The sequence below is a fragment of the Trichechus manatus genome, unplaced genomic scaffold, assembly GCF_000243295.1.
Source record: "Trichechus manatus latirostris isolate Lorelei unplaced genomic scaffold, TriManLat1.0 scaffold00014, whole genome shotgun sequence".
In the NCBI taxonomy this organism is placed as follows: domain Eukaryota; kingdom Metazoa; phylum Chordata; class Mammalia; order Sirenia; family Trichechidae; genus Trichechus; species Trichechus manatus.
The window spans coordinates 11,165,214-11,178,874 of record NW_004443950.1 but is presented as its reverse complement, the minus strand read 5'-3'; the positions used below and the strand labels follow the sequence as shown (position 1 = coordinate 11,178,874).

The following is a 13,661-nucleotide window of genomic DNA, read 5'->3' as shown; positions in this document are numbered from 1 at the left end:
CCCCTTCTTCTCCTCAAATCAGTATTGTGATTTGTCCATGTGACCTTCTACTCCTGGTCTCCTTGCGTATTCAGTTTTTACCTGTTTGCAGCCACAGACTAGGTGCATTCCACAGTGTCCCCTTACCTCATATCACACGTGTTGTTCCATTTTGCTACAGCCTTCTCTTTCTTGCTTTCTGGTCCCATCGCCAGGGTCCCTCCAGCCCTTCCAATAAGGTAATCCTTGTTGACCTCTGGGTGTGGGTCCTTCCATGCCTTTCTCCCTGTTCGAACACACATAGGCCTGGAGAGAGGGGTTTTTGACGTTGCTTTACAAACGTGGGATCTCACTACATAATTTCTCTGCAACTAGCTTTTGTCTCATAACAGAACAAACGTGGCTTTCCCTGACCATCAAGACATGTGGAGCCAATTAATTTTTCTTATTGTGGTAAAATATATATAACACACAATTTACCATTTTAACCGTTTTTGAGTATGCAATTCAGTCGTGTTAAGTACATTCGCAACACTGTGTAACCATCACTACTATTTCCCCAACTGATGTTTTAATAAATTATTTTAGAATAGTTTAGACTTGATCTCCAGAAAAGTTGCAAAGATCGTACAGAGAGTTCCCATATGCTGCTCACTCAGTTTCCCCTGTCGTTGACCAAGGTATATTTGTCACAACTAAGAAGCCAACACTGGTACACTGTTATTAATGAAACTCTAGACTTCATGCCAATTTCACCAGTTTTTCCACGAATGCCCTTTCTCTGATCCAAGATCCCACTCAGGGTCTCACACTGCAGTTAATCGTCAGGTTTCCTTAACTTTTTCTGGTCTGTGACAGTTTCTCATTCTTTCCTTGGTTTTCATGCCCTTGACAGTTTAGAGCAGGACGGTTTTGAGGACATTTATAGAATGCCCCTCAGCTTGGGTTTGTCTGATGTTTTTCTCATGATTAGACAGTGATTATGGAGTTTTGGGAGGAAGACCACAGAGGTGAGGCGCCCTTCTCATCACATCATATTAGGGGTGCCTGCTAGCAACATGACTTGTCACTGGTGATGTCGACCTTGATCCCCTGGCCAAGTAGCGTTTGCCAGGTTTCTCCACTGTAAAATCACTTTTTAGTTAAAAAAATATATATTTATAATACGTAATATAATATTGTACATAAGTATATGTGTCTGTGTATATATATATATATAGAGAGAGAGAGAGAGGAGCCTTGGTCGCACAGTGATTAAGAGCTTGGCTGCTAACCAAAAGGTCGGCAGTTCAAATTTACCAGCCGCTCCTTGGAAACCCTATGGGACAGTTCTACTTTGTCCTATAGGGTAGCTATGAGTTGGAATCGACTTGACAGCAATGGGTTTTTTACATATGTATAAATTTGTGTATGTTTATGTATGGAGAATTTCCAGCATATATAAAAGCATAAATAGAATAGTATAATGGACTCTAAGGTATCCACCACCACTTCCAAAGTTATTAGCTCATGGCCCTAACACACACACACATGCACAGAATTATTTTGAAGCAATTCCCAGACACCTTATAATTTCCCCAATTAATTTTTAATAAGCTATTTATTTTACAGTAATTTTAGACTTGTAAATACTTCAATATGCATAGCTAAAAGATAAGGACCTTTCTTTTTTTTTTTTACAAAACCACAAAATCATTATCAGACCTAAAATAATAGCAGTATTTCCTTAAAGTCATCAACGATCCCGTCACTGTGCCACTTTCCCTGATGGTCTCGTGTTTTTCACAGCGGGTTTGTGGATCCGTGCCTTTTCACTCCCCCGCCCCACAGTATGGATGTGCTACAGGTTATTCCACGACCCCCTCTAGAGTCTAGATGAACATGCGGGCTGCTTCCAGTTTTTTGTAGCAATGCAGACAATGCTGCAATAAGCACTTCAATTATTTAACATGTTAAGCACCTACTGTATATCAGGCACTGAACCAGGTCCCAGGGAACACAGGGTGACAGGGATGTGAGTCCTGCTCTCAGGGCTCACAGTCTGCTGTGGGGGGTTGTGTGTAAACACCCCACAGGGCAGTGCTGGGTGGTCTGAGCACAGGCGGGGGTCTAAGGGCCCCTCTCCCTTGGCTGTGGTTGGAGGAACAGGCTAAGGAGTACAAAAGCACTTTGCTAACTGTAAAGTGCCATGACCACATGCAGGATTATTGTTATCAGGGTATTTAATGCTGAAGTACAGCAGTTGACCAGCTGTGTCCTCAGATTCTGCTGGGAGGCCAGGGAAGGCGGTGGGGCTCCGGCCCACTCCCTAATTCAACCATCGCAGGTCCACTGTGTACATATCAGCGTTCAGGGTGGAATGTTGTTATGGGTAAACAAAAGTTCTACTGATTAAAAAAGAAAAGTCTCTAAGCTCCGCCTCGACCCAGCCAGAGGCCACAGTGCTGTGTATTTGGGGTCTGGTAGGAAGCCATGTGGGGACCTGTTGGTGGATGGGGCTTACTTAGTGCTGCTATAACAAAAATACCACAAACTGATGGCTTTATCAAACAGAAATTTATTTTCTCACAGTTTAGGAGGCTAGAAGTCCGAATTCAGGGTGTCAGCTCTAGGGAAAGGCTGTCTTGGTCGGCTCTGGGGAAAGGTCCTTGTCTCTTTGAGCCTCTGCTCCTGGGCAATCTTCACGATCTTCACATGGCTTGGCATCTCTCTTCCCCATCTCTGCTTCTTTCTCGATTGCTTGATTAATCTCTTTTATATCCCAAAAGAGATTGATTTAAGGTACACCCTACGCTAATCCTGTGTCATTAACATAACAAAGACAACCCATTCCCAAATGGGATTATAACCGCAGGCTAGAGGTTAGGATTTACAACACATATTTTGGGGAGGCACAATTCAATCCATAACAATGGGGCACCCCTCAATGAAGGCCCCTGTTCTGCTTGTGCCTCAGTGCCCCAGTCCCAGCCCCAGGGACAGAAGGGGTGGATCTGAGCCTGCAGACCAGGCCTTGGCTGAGGTTCCGCCCCAAGGGTCTCAGCTCTGGAACCACAGGCTGCCCCCTCCCACTGCACCTCCCAAGCTGAAGCTGGGGCCCAGTCCCCCTCCCCCACCCAACCAGAGTATACAGCAGTGGAGATGGGGAGCAGGGGTCCTGGAGGCCCCAGTGAGGGAAGAAGGAAGCCTGCAGGGGACAAGGGGGCTGTAAAGGACAAAGGGGGAGAAAGCAGATACAATCCAAAGCCCCTTTGGCCCCGTGGAGGAACTATGTCAATCCAGGGCACTTAGAGACTCCAGGTAGAGCAGAGACCAAAGGGTGGGTGTCCGCAGTTTCTCCCAAGTGTCCTTGTTCTGGAGAAGTGACCGTGGTTGGTCTGGTTTTGATGGGCAATCGGAAGTCTCAACTACCCTGCACGTCCCCTTTGCTGACTTGTTGCGTGCCTGAATTTCCATTATCATACTCCTACTCTGGGTGAAGGCAGCATTCTTCTCTTAAAAAGATGCTTCATCGTCCTTAAAATAATAATTCTGTTTGCCAATTTGGTTTGGGAAAAGAATCTAGTATATCCCCTTGGAAATTCACAATGCACAGCAGCATATTAAAGGCTTTAAGAAGTTCCGCAGCAAAGACAACTATTGAATTTGGTTTAATTCAGCAGTTATCAAACTTATATGGCCTTTGACTTCTCCCACCCTACAATGGTATCGCAAGGACTAATGTTTGGAGGAATGTTTGGGGCAACACTGGCTCTGGGTGTGAGGCCGCGTTCCCAGCTTTCCCTGCCCCCCCTCATTCAGATGCTTTTATCCGCAGGTTGTCCTGCGAGGTCCTGAGTGACCAGAGCCTGGAGACCCTGTTGCACTGCTCACCTCGGCTCCCCCAGCTGAGCCTCCTGCAGTAAGACTTTGTGTTGCCTGGTTCGTTGCAAAGCCATCCCGCCTTCCCCTTCCCCTTCCCTGGGGCAGTTTCATCATTTTATCTCGCACAGCTGGAGGCTCCAGTCGGCTTCCAGCTCTACTTTAATGCTTCGTCAACCTTGGGGAGTTATTTGACCCCTCTGAGCCTCAGTCTCCTCATCTGACAAATGGGGTTAGTATTCCCCAGTCCCTCCTTGCAGCCCTCCTAGGATTGGGACTCAAACAAGACAATGGCTCTGAACACACCTTGGAGAATGTTGGGCCTGTGACAGATGGGGTGTCATACTTCTCCTACCCATGGGAGGGACTTCACAGATGGAGGTAGTGTGTATGTCACACATGGCTTTTTAAAGGTCACCGTCTAACTGCATAAAGGGAGAATTTAAGCGGTGAACTCAAAAGTATTTAAAACTCTATTTTCTAATTTCAGCTTGGACTGGTTAGAATTTAAAAAGGATTTGTTTAAATATTCCTCTAGCAGTGGGGGAAAGCAGCTGCAGCTGAGATGGAGAAATACAGGAGGAAATTAAATCATAACATTAATAGCAACATTAGTACTAATGCTGAGGATCTCTGGGACACCTAAGACAGCTCACATCACATCCAGAGTCTTGCTTATTCCCAGGGCCTAGGGGGCAGGGGCGGGGGCGAGAGGGAAGAGGTGGGTGACATTCCTGATGTGAGCAAGCTCAGCACAGCTCACGCCAACCCACGCACCCCCTACGGCCCCACCTTGCCAGGAGGGGAAGGGTCAGGAAGGACTCCTTCGGACACAAAAGGAGGTGGTAGGCTAAAATGAACAAGCAGGATACCTCAGACCAGAGAGGGACTTCTCTATGTCTAAGTCACACAGCATCAGCCCTCAACTCCTCATCTGTCTTGGAACCAGGTGGCCAGCCTGACCCTCACCAGGGCTTAAACTTTGGTTTACTCAACCCATACTTCCTGCACACCTACTATGTGCCAGGCACTATTTGGGGTGCTAGAGACACAGCAGAGAAAAAAAACTGACTAGGTCCTTGTCTTCTTGGAGCTTACCTTGTAGGAGGGGGAACTGGACAATAAGCAAGGTCAAATCCAATAAGATGAATTTGGACTGTGATATTTTTCGAGGTGACGTGGTACTGAGTGCCTGGGGAGGTGATTTAGACAATAGCAGGGGCTGTCAGGGAATGCCTCTGAGGAGAGACACTGAGTTGTGTCCTGAAGAAGAAAGGATCAGCCCCTTGTGACAAGCAGGGAACAGCATTCCAGGCAGAGGGAACAACATAGGTGAGGCCCTGAGGCTCAGCTTGGTGAACTCAAGGAATAGCCAGAAGGCTAATGCAATGGGAGCATAGTGGCTGGCAGTCCTAGGAGAAGAAGTGGAAGGGTGGGCAGGGGCTGGGTCACCCAGGACCTGGTAACCATGGGAGGAGTCTGGGTTTTCATCCAAGGGAACTTGAAAGACAAGGGAATCATTGGTGTTTTCAAAGGCTCACCCTGGCTGCGGGGTGATGGGATTGAGGAGCAAGGGTGGCAGTGAGAGTGGGGAGGAGGCTGTCTGCAGCCAGGGCAGGAGATGACAGTGGCTGGGAATCTTGTGTGGTATGTACGTGTGCATGTGTGCATGTGCGTGCACATGTGCGTGCGTGTGCGTGCGTGCGTGTGCGTGTGTGCACGTGTGCGTCCGTGTGTGTGCGTGTGTGCGTGTGCATGTGTGTGTCTGCACGCACGTGCGTGCGTGTGTGTGCGTGTGCATGTGGTGTGTGTGGGGGTGGTGGTGTGTACAGCAGGGGCAAGGGAAGTAGGTGGATTCAGGTGGATCTTGGCAGTGGAACTGACAAGACACGCTGATGGTGGGGTTATGGGCTAAGAGAAATGGGGGCATCAAGGATGCTCTGAGGGCAAGACGGAACACTCACCTTCTGTAAGGCAGTGGTTCCCGATTAGGGGCAGTCCCCCTCACCACCACAGAGGACATTTGGCAATGTGGTTGAGACGTTTTGAGTTGTCATGACTGGAGATAGGTGGGTGCTGGTGGGCATCTGGTGAACAGAGGCCAGGGATGCTAACACAGGGTAGCCCCCACAACAAACAGTTCTCCAGCTCCAAATCTCGATAGGGCCTAGGTTGAGAGACTGTGCTCTAAGGGCCTGGACTTCCTGCTCCCTCTCAGCAAGGACTTGCCTATTAAATTCTGTGTTTGCAGGTAGCAACAAGAGTAATAATGACAGGAAGCATAAGCATCATGCTAGGCAGTTCACAAGCTTGATATCATTAAATCCTGCCGGCACCCTGAGAGGAAGATATTCCATGATTAATCCTTTTTTCCAGATAAGGAAATTGAGGCTCAGAGAGGTTAAATGATGTCCAAAGTCACACAGCCAGTAAGCGGAACTAAGATTTGAACCCAGGTCTGCCCCACCATGCACCTATTTGTCCCTCCTGCGCCCTACCTTCTATTGCTTTGCTGACCCTGCCGGCCCTCCCGTCCTCCCTTTCCTGTCCCCTCCAGCCTACCCAGGTCCCTTGTCTATTGGCCATGCTTGGCTGTGATTTGCTGATGTAGGGCCCTGACCCTTTCCTTCTCAGGCTGAGTCAGACGGAACTGTCCCCGAGCAGCCTCTTGCTGCTGGCTAACATCTTCGGCTTGTGCCCACGGGTTCAGAAGGTGGAGATCAGGTGAGAAGTGGCCTGGGCCACTGGGACAAGACTCTTGGAAGGTTGTGCCTGGGGTCTGGTGGGTATGAGGGGGTGGGATGGAGGCAGTAGGGCCCCAGCCAGAGACTGTGCTTCAGAGATAGGAGTAGCTGCCCCCTGGGGACATCCTGAGGCTGTGGCCAATGAGGACTGACCCAGGTACTGTCTGTTCCAGGTCCCTGCGTCAAGTGTCCCTGCACTTCAGGTCTAGTGAGGAGCAGGAAGGCGTGTACTGTAGGTAAGTGGCCCGAGCCGAGCCGTACCCTGACAGCCAGGGGTCATTGGGGCTGAGCAGACAAGGCCTCCCAGGTGTCCAGAGCAGAGCAAGGACTGCCTAACCCAGCTCATTCCCCTGCAAGGACCCTGCAAGCGAACTTGTTTCATCCAAGCTATTTTTATATGAAAAAGCAGAGGCCCAGAGAGGGTCAGTGTTTGTCCAAGGGCACACAGCGAGTACATGTCAGACTGAACCAGAACTTAGGAAGCCTGGGAAGGTGGAAAGGGCTTTGCAGCATTCCCATCAGGCTTTGAGTCCCAGCTCCACAGAGGACCTGGTGCTACATGTGTCCTGGACCTTGGGCAAGTTACTTAACTTCTCTGATCCTTGGCTTCCACAGCTGTAGGAAGGAGCTGCTATATTGCGGGGAGTTTGCAAGGATTAAGGAAAAGTGACATGTAAAACATTAGGTGCTCATAGATCTCAGTGTCCTTGCCCCTGCTGGCTCCTCTACCAGGGCTCTGAGGTTGCATCAAGCGGGAGGAAGGAAGATATTTGCACTGGGGGCAGGATAAGGGATGAGGGTTGGAATTCAGAGATGCTGCTTCCGGTAACTGTTTGATGCCACTGGCTTCCTGAACCAGTTCCTTCTCTCTGAATCCCAGGCTCCTCAGCAGTGAAATACGAGAAACAGAGCACTGTTGATCTGCAAGGTGCCATGCTAACAGCATTATGCATATTAACTCATACCAACCTCACAGCTGTGGTCACAAGGCAGGAAGTAGTGGAGCTGAATGTGAACTCAGGCAGTTTCACTGTGTTCCTAGCCCTGAGGTGGGCAAACTTTTTCTGTAAAGGGTTGCCAAAAAAAAAAACCAGTTGCCGTCATGTCGACTCCGACTCATGGTGACCCCATGTATGTCAGAGTAAAAGTGTGCTCCATAGCGTTTTCAAAGACTGATTTTTCAGAAGTAGATTGCCAGGACTTTCTTCCAAGGTGCCTCTGGGTGGACTCAAACCTCCAACCTTTTGGTTAGTAGCCAAGCAAGTAACTATTTGCACCACCCGGGGTAGTAAATATTTTGGGGTTTGCAGGCCACATGGTCTGTCACTACTCAGTGCTGCCGTTTTGTAATTTGACAGCAGCCATGGATGACACATAAATAAGCGGGTGTGGCCGCGTTCCAGTAAAAGTGTATTTATGGGCGATGAAATTTGAATTTCATATAATGTTTCTGTGTCCTGAGATAGTATTCTTTTTTTTATTTTGTTTTCAACCATTTTAAGATGTAATCACCATTCTTAGCTTGCAGGCCATACGGAAACAGGCAGCGGTGGGCTATAGTTTCCTGACCCCTGGCCTAGCCCAACACTACTCCAACTTATAGAATATGTAAGTCAGGGTTTTCCAAAATGTAGGACATAGACCACGATGAGAAGATTTTTAGCAGGTTGGACAAATAGTAAGTTGGTTCAACATCATTGAATCTCTTAGTGAGAAAATTACTCCCTTTTTAATTCTCTTTCTGATTAGGGCAGGGAGGAAGTCTCTATTGGTGTTAGTGTGCCTTTAACACCTCTCCAACACGTGCTAAGCTCGCTTTTTAATAAAGAGAGTGCTCTCAACAGCCCTTATCAAATTTAATAACATTGACATTTTGCTCTCGTTTTATGTATTTTTAAGCTGCTGGTCTATTTGCATCAAATCAGTGACAGCTTTCCATTAAGTTTGTGGCATACGGTCTCCTTTTAAAATAAGTGTATTAAATTTTTTTTAATTACCTGATTCAAAGAAAATATTAAGTAAATAATAGTATAATATAGAGTTTAGGAATATGGAAAAATCGTGAAGATAAACTGATCAAAATTTGACATTGAGTTTAGAGACTTTCTGATTTTAAGATTTTTTTTTAATTGCTGGCTTTTGTAACCCCTTATTTTGCTTTTATTGTGTGGTCTCATTCCAGACTTCTCAAAGGTAGACTTCCTGTGACTTTTAATCCCAGCATCAATAGCCCTCCGCAGGAGCAGACATCGCCCATATTCCCTTCCCCATCTCCGTGTCTGTTCCTTACCCTGAGGGTAGAGGGGTGGGGAGACCCTCCAGTCATTAAAATGACCCCAGAGCTGCAGTTCCTCAACTTGAGCTTGAATCAGAATCCCCTGGAGGGTGCATTAAAGCACGAATTGCCGAGTCCTGCCCCAGAGTTTCTCATGCAGTAGGTCTGGGCTGGGGGCCCAGAATTTGTATTTCAGCAAGTTCCCAAATGATGCGAATGCGGATCCTAGGACCACGCTTTGAGAGCCACTGTTCCAGAGGGAGTGGGGGTGCCAGGTGGGATCTGCTGGCGCGGGAGTGCTGGCTGCGGGATATTTCCAGAGTATCTATGCTTGGAGCTCGGAGGCTGCCCTGGGGACTAGCGGGGCAGAGGTGGTCTGCGTGACCAAACCACCCTTGCCCTGCTTGTTCCTCCCCTCCAACAGGTTCACGGGCTGCGGCCTCCTCCAGGAGCACGTGGAGCCACTGTGCTGGAAGCTGAGCAAATGTGAAGATGTCAGCCAGCTGGAGTAAGCTGGGGGCAGAGCACAGGAGCGTGTACCTGGGTGGCACTGGAAGGGTGTGTGTGTCCGTGTGTGTATCTGCACCTATGCGTGTGTGTGTGTGCCTACACCTTTCAGGACCAGCTGCCAAGGGACTCCTGGGACTCTGGGTTGCATATATAAAGCGTCCCCACTCCCTAGTCCCTGCCTGGTAGACCTAGTTTCACAGTGTGGTCCTTGATCTAATCTGGGGAACCCTTCACAAAAGACCCCTAGCCTCATCCTCTGCTGGCTGGTGGGTTCTGAAATGAAAGATCCATTTGTCTGCTTGGCAAGTGGTTAAAATTATCAATGGCTGAGCGTAGCCTGAGGGGCTGGGAGCCAGCCAGGGTAGGGACTTTTAGGCCCTCGTATTGTTGAGAAAGGGGTGGTTTGTGTGGCCTGTCTTGGGTGACCGAATAGGGTGACTCTCTCAGGGTTGAAAAAATAATAGTAATAATAATAACAACACTTATTGAGTACTTTCTCCCTGCCAGGCTCTGTGCTTTACATGTATCAATTCTTTTTATCCTTCCAACAACCCTGTTGTTGTTGTTGGGTGCCATCGGGTTGATTCCAACTCATAGCGACCCCATGTGACAGAGTAGAACTGCCCTAATGGGTTTTCTTGGCTGTGATCTTTACAGAACCACATTGCCAGCTCTTTCTCCCGAAGAGCCGCTGGGCGAGTTCGAATCGCTTACCTTTCGACTAGCAGCCAAGGGCTTAACCATTGCACCACCAGGGCTTCCAACAACCTTGGGTACTATCATTGTCCCCATTTTAGAGATGGGGCACTGAGGCACAGAGAGGTTAAGAACTTGCCCAAGGTCATACAGCTAGTATGATGCAGAGTTTTTGCTCATAACCATTAGGAATCTAGTGTAGGACCAGTGGGAAACAAACAGAGGTGTTAAAAAAAAGAATATATGTATTTCCCTGGGTGGCACAAACATCTTACGCTTAGTTGCTAACCAAAAAATTGGCAGTTTGAATTCACCCAGTGACAACAAGAAAGAAAGTCCCGGTGATCTACTTCCATAAGACTGGAAAAAAAAAAACAACCCAAAAAAACTGTTGCCGTCGAGTCGATTCTGACTCAGAGCGACCCTATAGGACAGACTAGAACTGCCCCAAGGAGCAGCTGGTGGATTTGAACTGCCAACCTTTTGGCACCATTAGGGCTCCTCCATGAGATGACAGCCATTGAAATCCCTGTGGAGTGCAATTCTACTCTGACACACATGGGGTCACCATGAGTCAGCAATGGGTTTGGGTATAGCTACAGACATACACATTTCCCTGGGTGGCAAAAAGCATTTACGCTTGGCTACCAATCAAAAGGTTGGCGGTTCAGATCCACCATGCAGCGCCGTAAAATAAGTGAAGTGGAACAAGTTTCAGATTGTCATACTCGGGACAAAATGAGTTCAAAATTGTAGGACGGAAATCAGGTATTCCAGATTATTTTGTTTCTGAAACTGTAGTCGTAACCACAGAACCCTACAAGGAAAGGAAGTAAGAAAGTGTTCAGGTTCCATTTCCAATATTGCATTCCCAAATTAAAAGAAGAAATCTGTTTGTTAAATGAATCCTCCAAGCGTTTTTCTTTTTCCTGAATTTTCTCTTGCTCAAAAAGTGTGGCTCCCAGCTGCTACAGACTAAGGGCAGAGTGAAAACTAACTGGTTTTTCTCTAACTCCTGAAAGCCTACTGGAGGGACATGAGCTCTGGGAGTGGTCACCAGATATTGAAAGGGAAGATGAGGACTGGTTGACTGTGGTGCTGGAGAGAGGGACTGGAATGGGAAATACAGAAGCAGTAGTTTTGAAGGTGGTGGCAATTCTAGTGGTGATGGAGATAATGGTGATGGTGGTAACGGGCCTGCTGATGTCGGGTTGGTGGTGATCACGGTGGTGGTGATGGTGGTGCGGTGATGTTCACAGTGGTGGTATTAGGCACAGTATGTCGAGTACGTAGCAGTGATGGTGCTGGTAGTGGTAATGGAGATCTGGTGATCGTGGTGGTGGTGCTGGTGGTAGTGGTCGTGGCGGTGATGATGATGATGTTGAGATGGTAGTGCCTGTGATGGTGGTGGTGATAATGATAGCGCTGGCTGAGTAGATTGGCAGTGATGGTAGACACAGCGGTGATGGTACCAGCGAGGAGGCGGAGGGTGAGGAGGCATGCCTGACCACCAACCAGCCTCTTCTTACCTCTTGCAGCCTCTCAGGAAACCTCCTGGGTGATGACGGGCTCAGGAGCCTGCTGGAATGTCTGCCTCAGGTGTCCATCTCTGGTTTACTTGAGTAAGTGAGGAACAACCTTGAAGATAGCAAGGAGGAAGACTGCCCTGGGCCAAGAGCATTAACAAGCTTCTTTTGAGAGCATCCTTGGAGAGCTCCAGAGGACAAGGACCCGGGAGGGGAAAGGGTATTTCTGACCTTGACTCTGCTGGCTCTGGGTCCTTCCCCCCTTCCTTCATGCCCACCATGGGCGGAGGAGAGGCTATGTCTCAAAACAGAGTGGACCCACCCCTGCATGTAACCCCTTCCGGCGAAGGTCAGCCATGGGGCAGGGAATGGACAGTTCACCATCCCTAACCAGCTGGTCTGGGATTTCAGCCACCCCAGCTCCTGGTCCATCCTCCCCCTGAAGCTCCTCTGACCCAATCTCAGGACACGGGTTTGGAGATGTGTCCCGGTAGCAGACAGGATCACTAAGAAGTAGTCCACACTGTCACCAGAATGAGGATACAAACTCCGTTGCTAAGCAACTGAGCTTTGTACTCTGGGAGTCTCTGATCCATGTGGGAATGGAGCTGCCAGCCTGGCCCCTCAATGCCCTGCCCACGACCACATTGTGTGCCTCACCCCAGATCAGAGTCTGGTGCCAGTGCAGCCTGTGTCGGGTGGGGCCCCTCAGGACCTCCCTCTGGCCTTCGGTGTCTCCTGCAGATGGACCCTTGGACATTGAGGCCTCTCTTCTCAGATCTGACAGCTGGAGGCAAGGGGGACTGGGCAGGGCTCTATCCAGGTCCCCCCCCCCCCCCCCTAGTCCTGAGCCTCCTTTCTCTTCTAGTCTGAGTCACAACAGCATGTCTCTGGAAAGTGCCCTGTACCTGGTGGAGACCCTCCCCTCCTGTCCAGGTGCCCGGGAGGCCTTGGTGAAGTAAGGAGATGTTAGCGCCCCTTGTGGATGGTGGGGGAAGCAAAACTCACACACTGGACGGCCCTGTCTGTGCGACTTGGGGGAACCCCAGCCTCTCTCCCAGCCTCTCTCCCAGCCTCAGGGTTCACTGAATGTGGGATCATAATTTCCATGATTCCCTGATGCCCGGGGGACCACGGGGAACAAGGAGGTCATGGGGCGGGGCAGGCCAGGTTTGAGCATCCTATGGAATGAGTTTGGTGATCTCTGGTTGGCAAGAGCTTTCCCTTCCTTCCCTGGCTTCCTGCCTGCTTGTGTTCCTGTGGACCATGCCCGTCTTCCCTCTGCACCCCATGGGCCCCAGGGTCCTAGAACGCTGGCAGGTCTGGGCCTCAGGCTTCCTCACACCCCTCTCTCTGCAGCCTGGGCTCTGAGCAGAGCTTCTGGATTCACTTCTCCAGGCAGGAGGAGGCTGAGAAGACCTTGAGGTAATTCCTGGTCTGGGGTGATGAGAAGAGGGGAGAGAGCAGGGAGAGGAGGTAGTCCTGCAACAGCTTCTGTGCCTGCTCCTTTGCTGAGCCCTCGCCTCCTCTAGACACTTGTAGCTCACAGCCTGGGCTCAACTCTCCCAGATGTGAATCCCAAGCCCCCACACCGCAGCCCTCGGCAGGGTTTTCGTGTTGTACTTGTGCCTCATAGCCATGTCCCAACTGTAAAATCTTGGGGCTTCTGAGTGTTGGGGTTAAGAGCACAGACTCTGGAGCCAGTTAGGAATACATCCCAGCTCTACCACTTACCAGCTGTGTGACTTTGGACAAGTTACTTAACATCTCTGTCTCAGTTCCTCATTTTTTCAATGGGGGTAATAGCAGGACTTACCTCTTAGGGATTAAATGAGTGCTAGGAACAGGCCTGACTCATCTGAGTGCTATATCAGTTATTACTACCAGTACCATCACTGCCACCCCCTGGTAGCCCTGGGCTCTGTCCCTCTCTCTCAGCCTCACTGCCACTTCCTTGAGTCATTTCCTCTATGTGTCTTACTTCAGCTGTGGTCATGGCCTTGTAATTAGTCTTTTGCCTCTGGCCAGGCATCCTCCAGTCCATTCAGCCTACAGCAGCCAGAGGGATCT

General features: G+C 49.3%; 1 protein-coding gene across 8 annotated transcripts in view; it reads left to right on the top strand.

Moving 5' to 3' along the window:
- Window positions 1–13,661, top strand: part of NLRC5 (NLR family CARD domain containing 5) — a 103,583-nt gene that overhangs the window by 67,732 nt on the left and 22,190 nt on the right. For all 8 annotated transcript variants that reach the window (XM_023726879.1, XM_023726878.1, XM_023726880.1 and 5 more), the window contains 7 exons: window positions 3,797–3,880; window positions 6,475–6,564; window positions 6,758–6,820; window positions 9,284–9,367; window positions 11,604–11,687; window positions 12,460–12,549; window positions 12,951–13,016. In XM_023726879.1, the coding sequence (XP_023582647.1) occupies window positions 3,797–3,880; window positions 6,475–6,564; window positions 6,758–6,820; window positions 9,284–9,367; window positions 11,604–11,687; window positions 12,460–12,549; window positions 12,951–13,016 (561 nt within the window). The remainder of the gene's footprint in view (window positions 1–3,796; window positions 3,881–6,474; window positions 6,565–6,757; window positions 6,821–9,283; window positions 9,368–11,603; window positions 11,688–12,459; window positions 12,550–12,950; window positions 13,017–13,661) is intronic.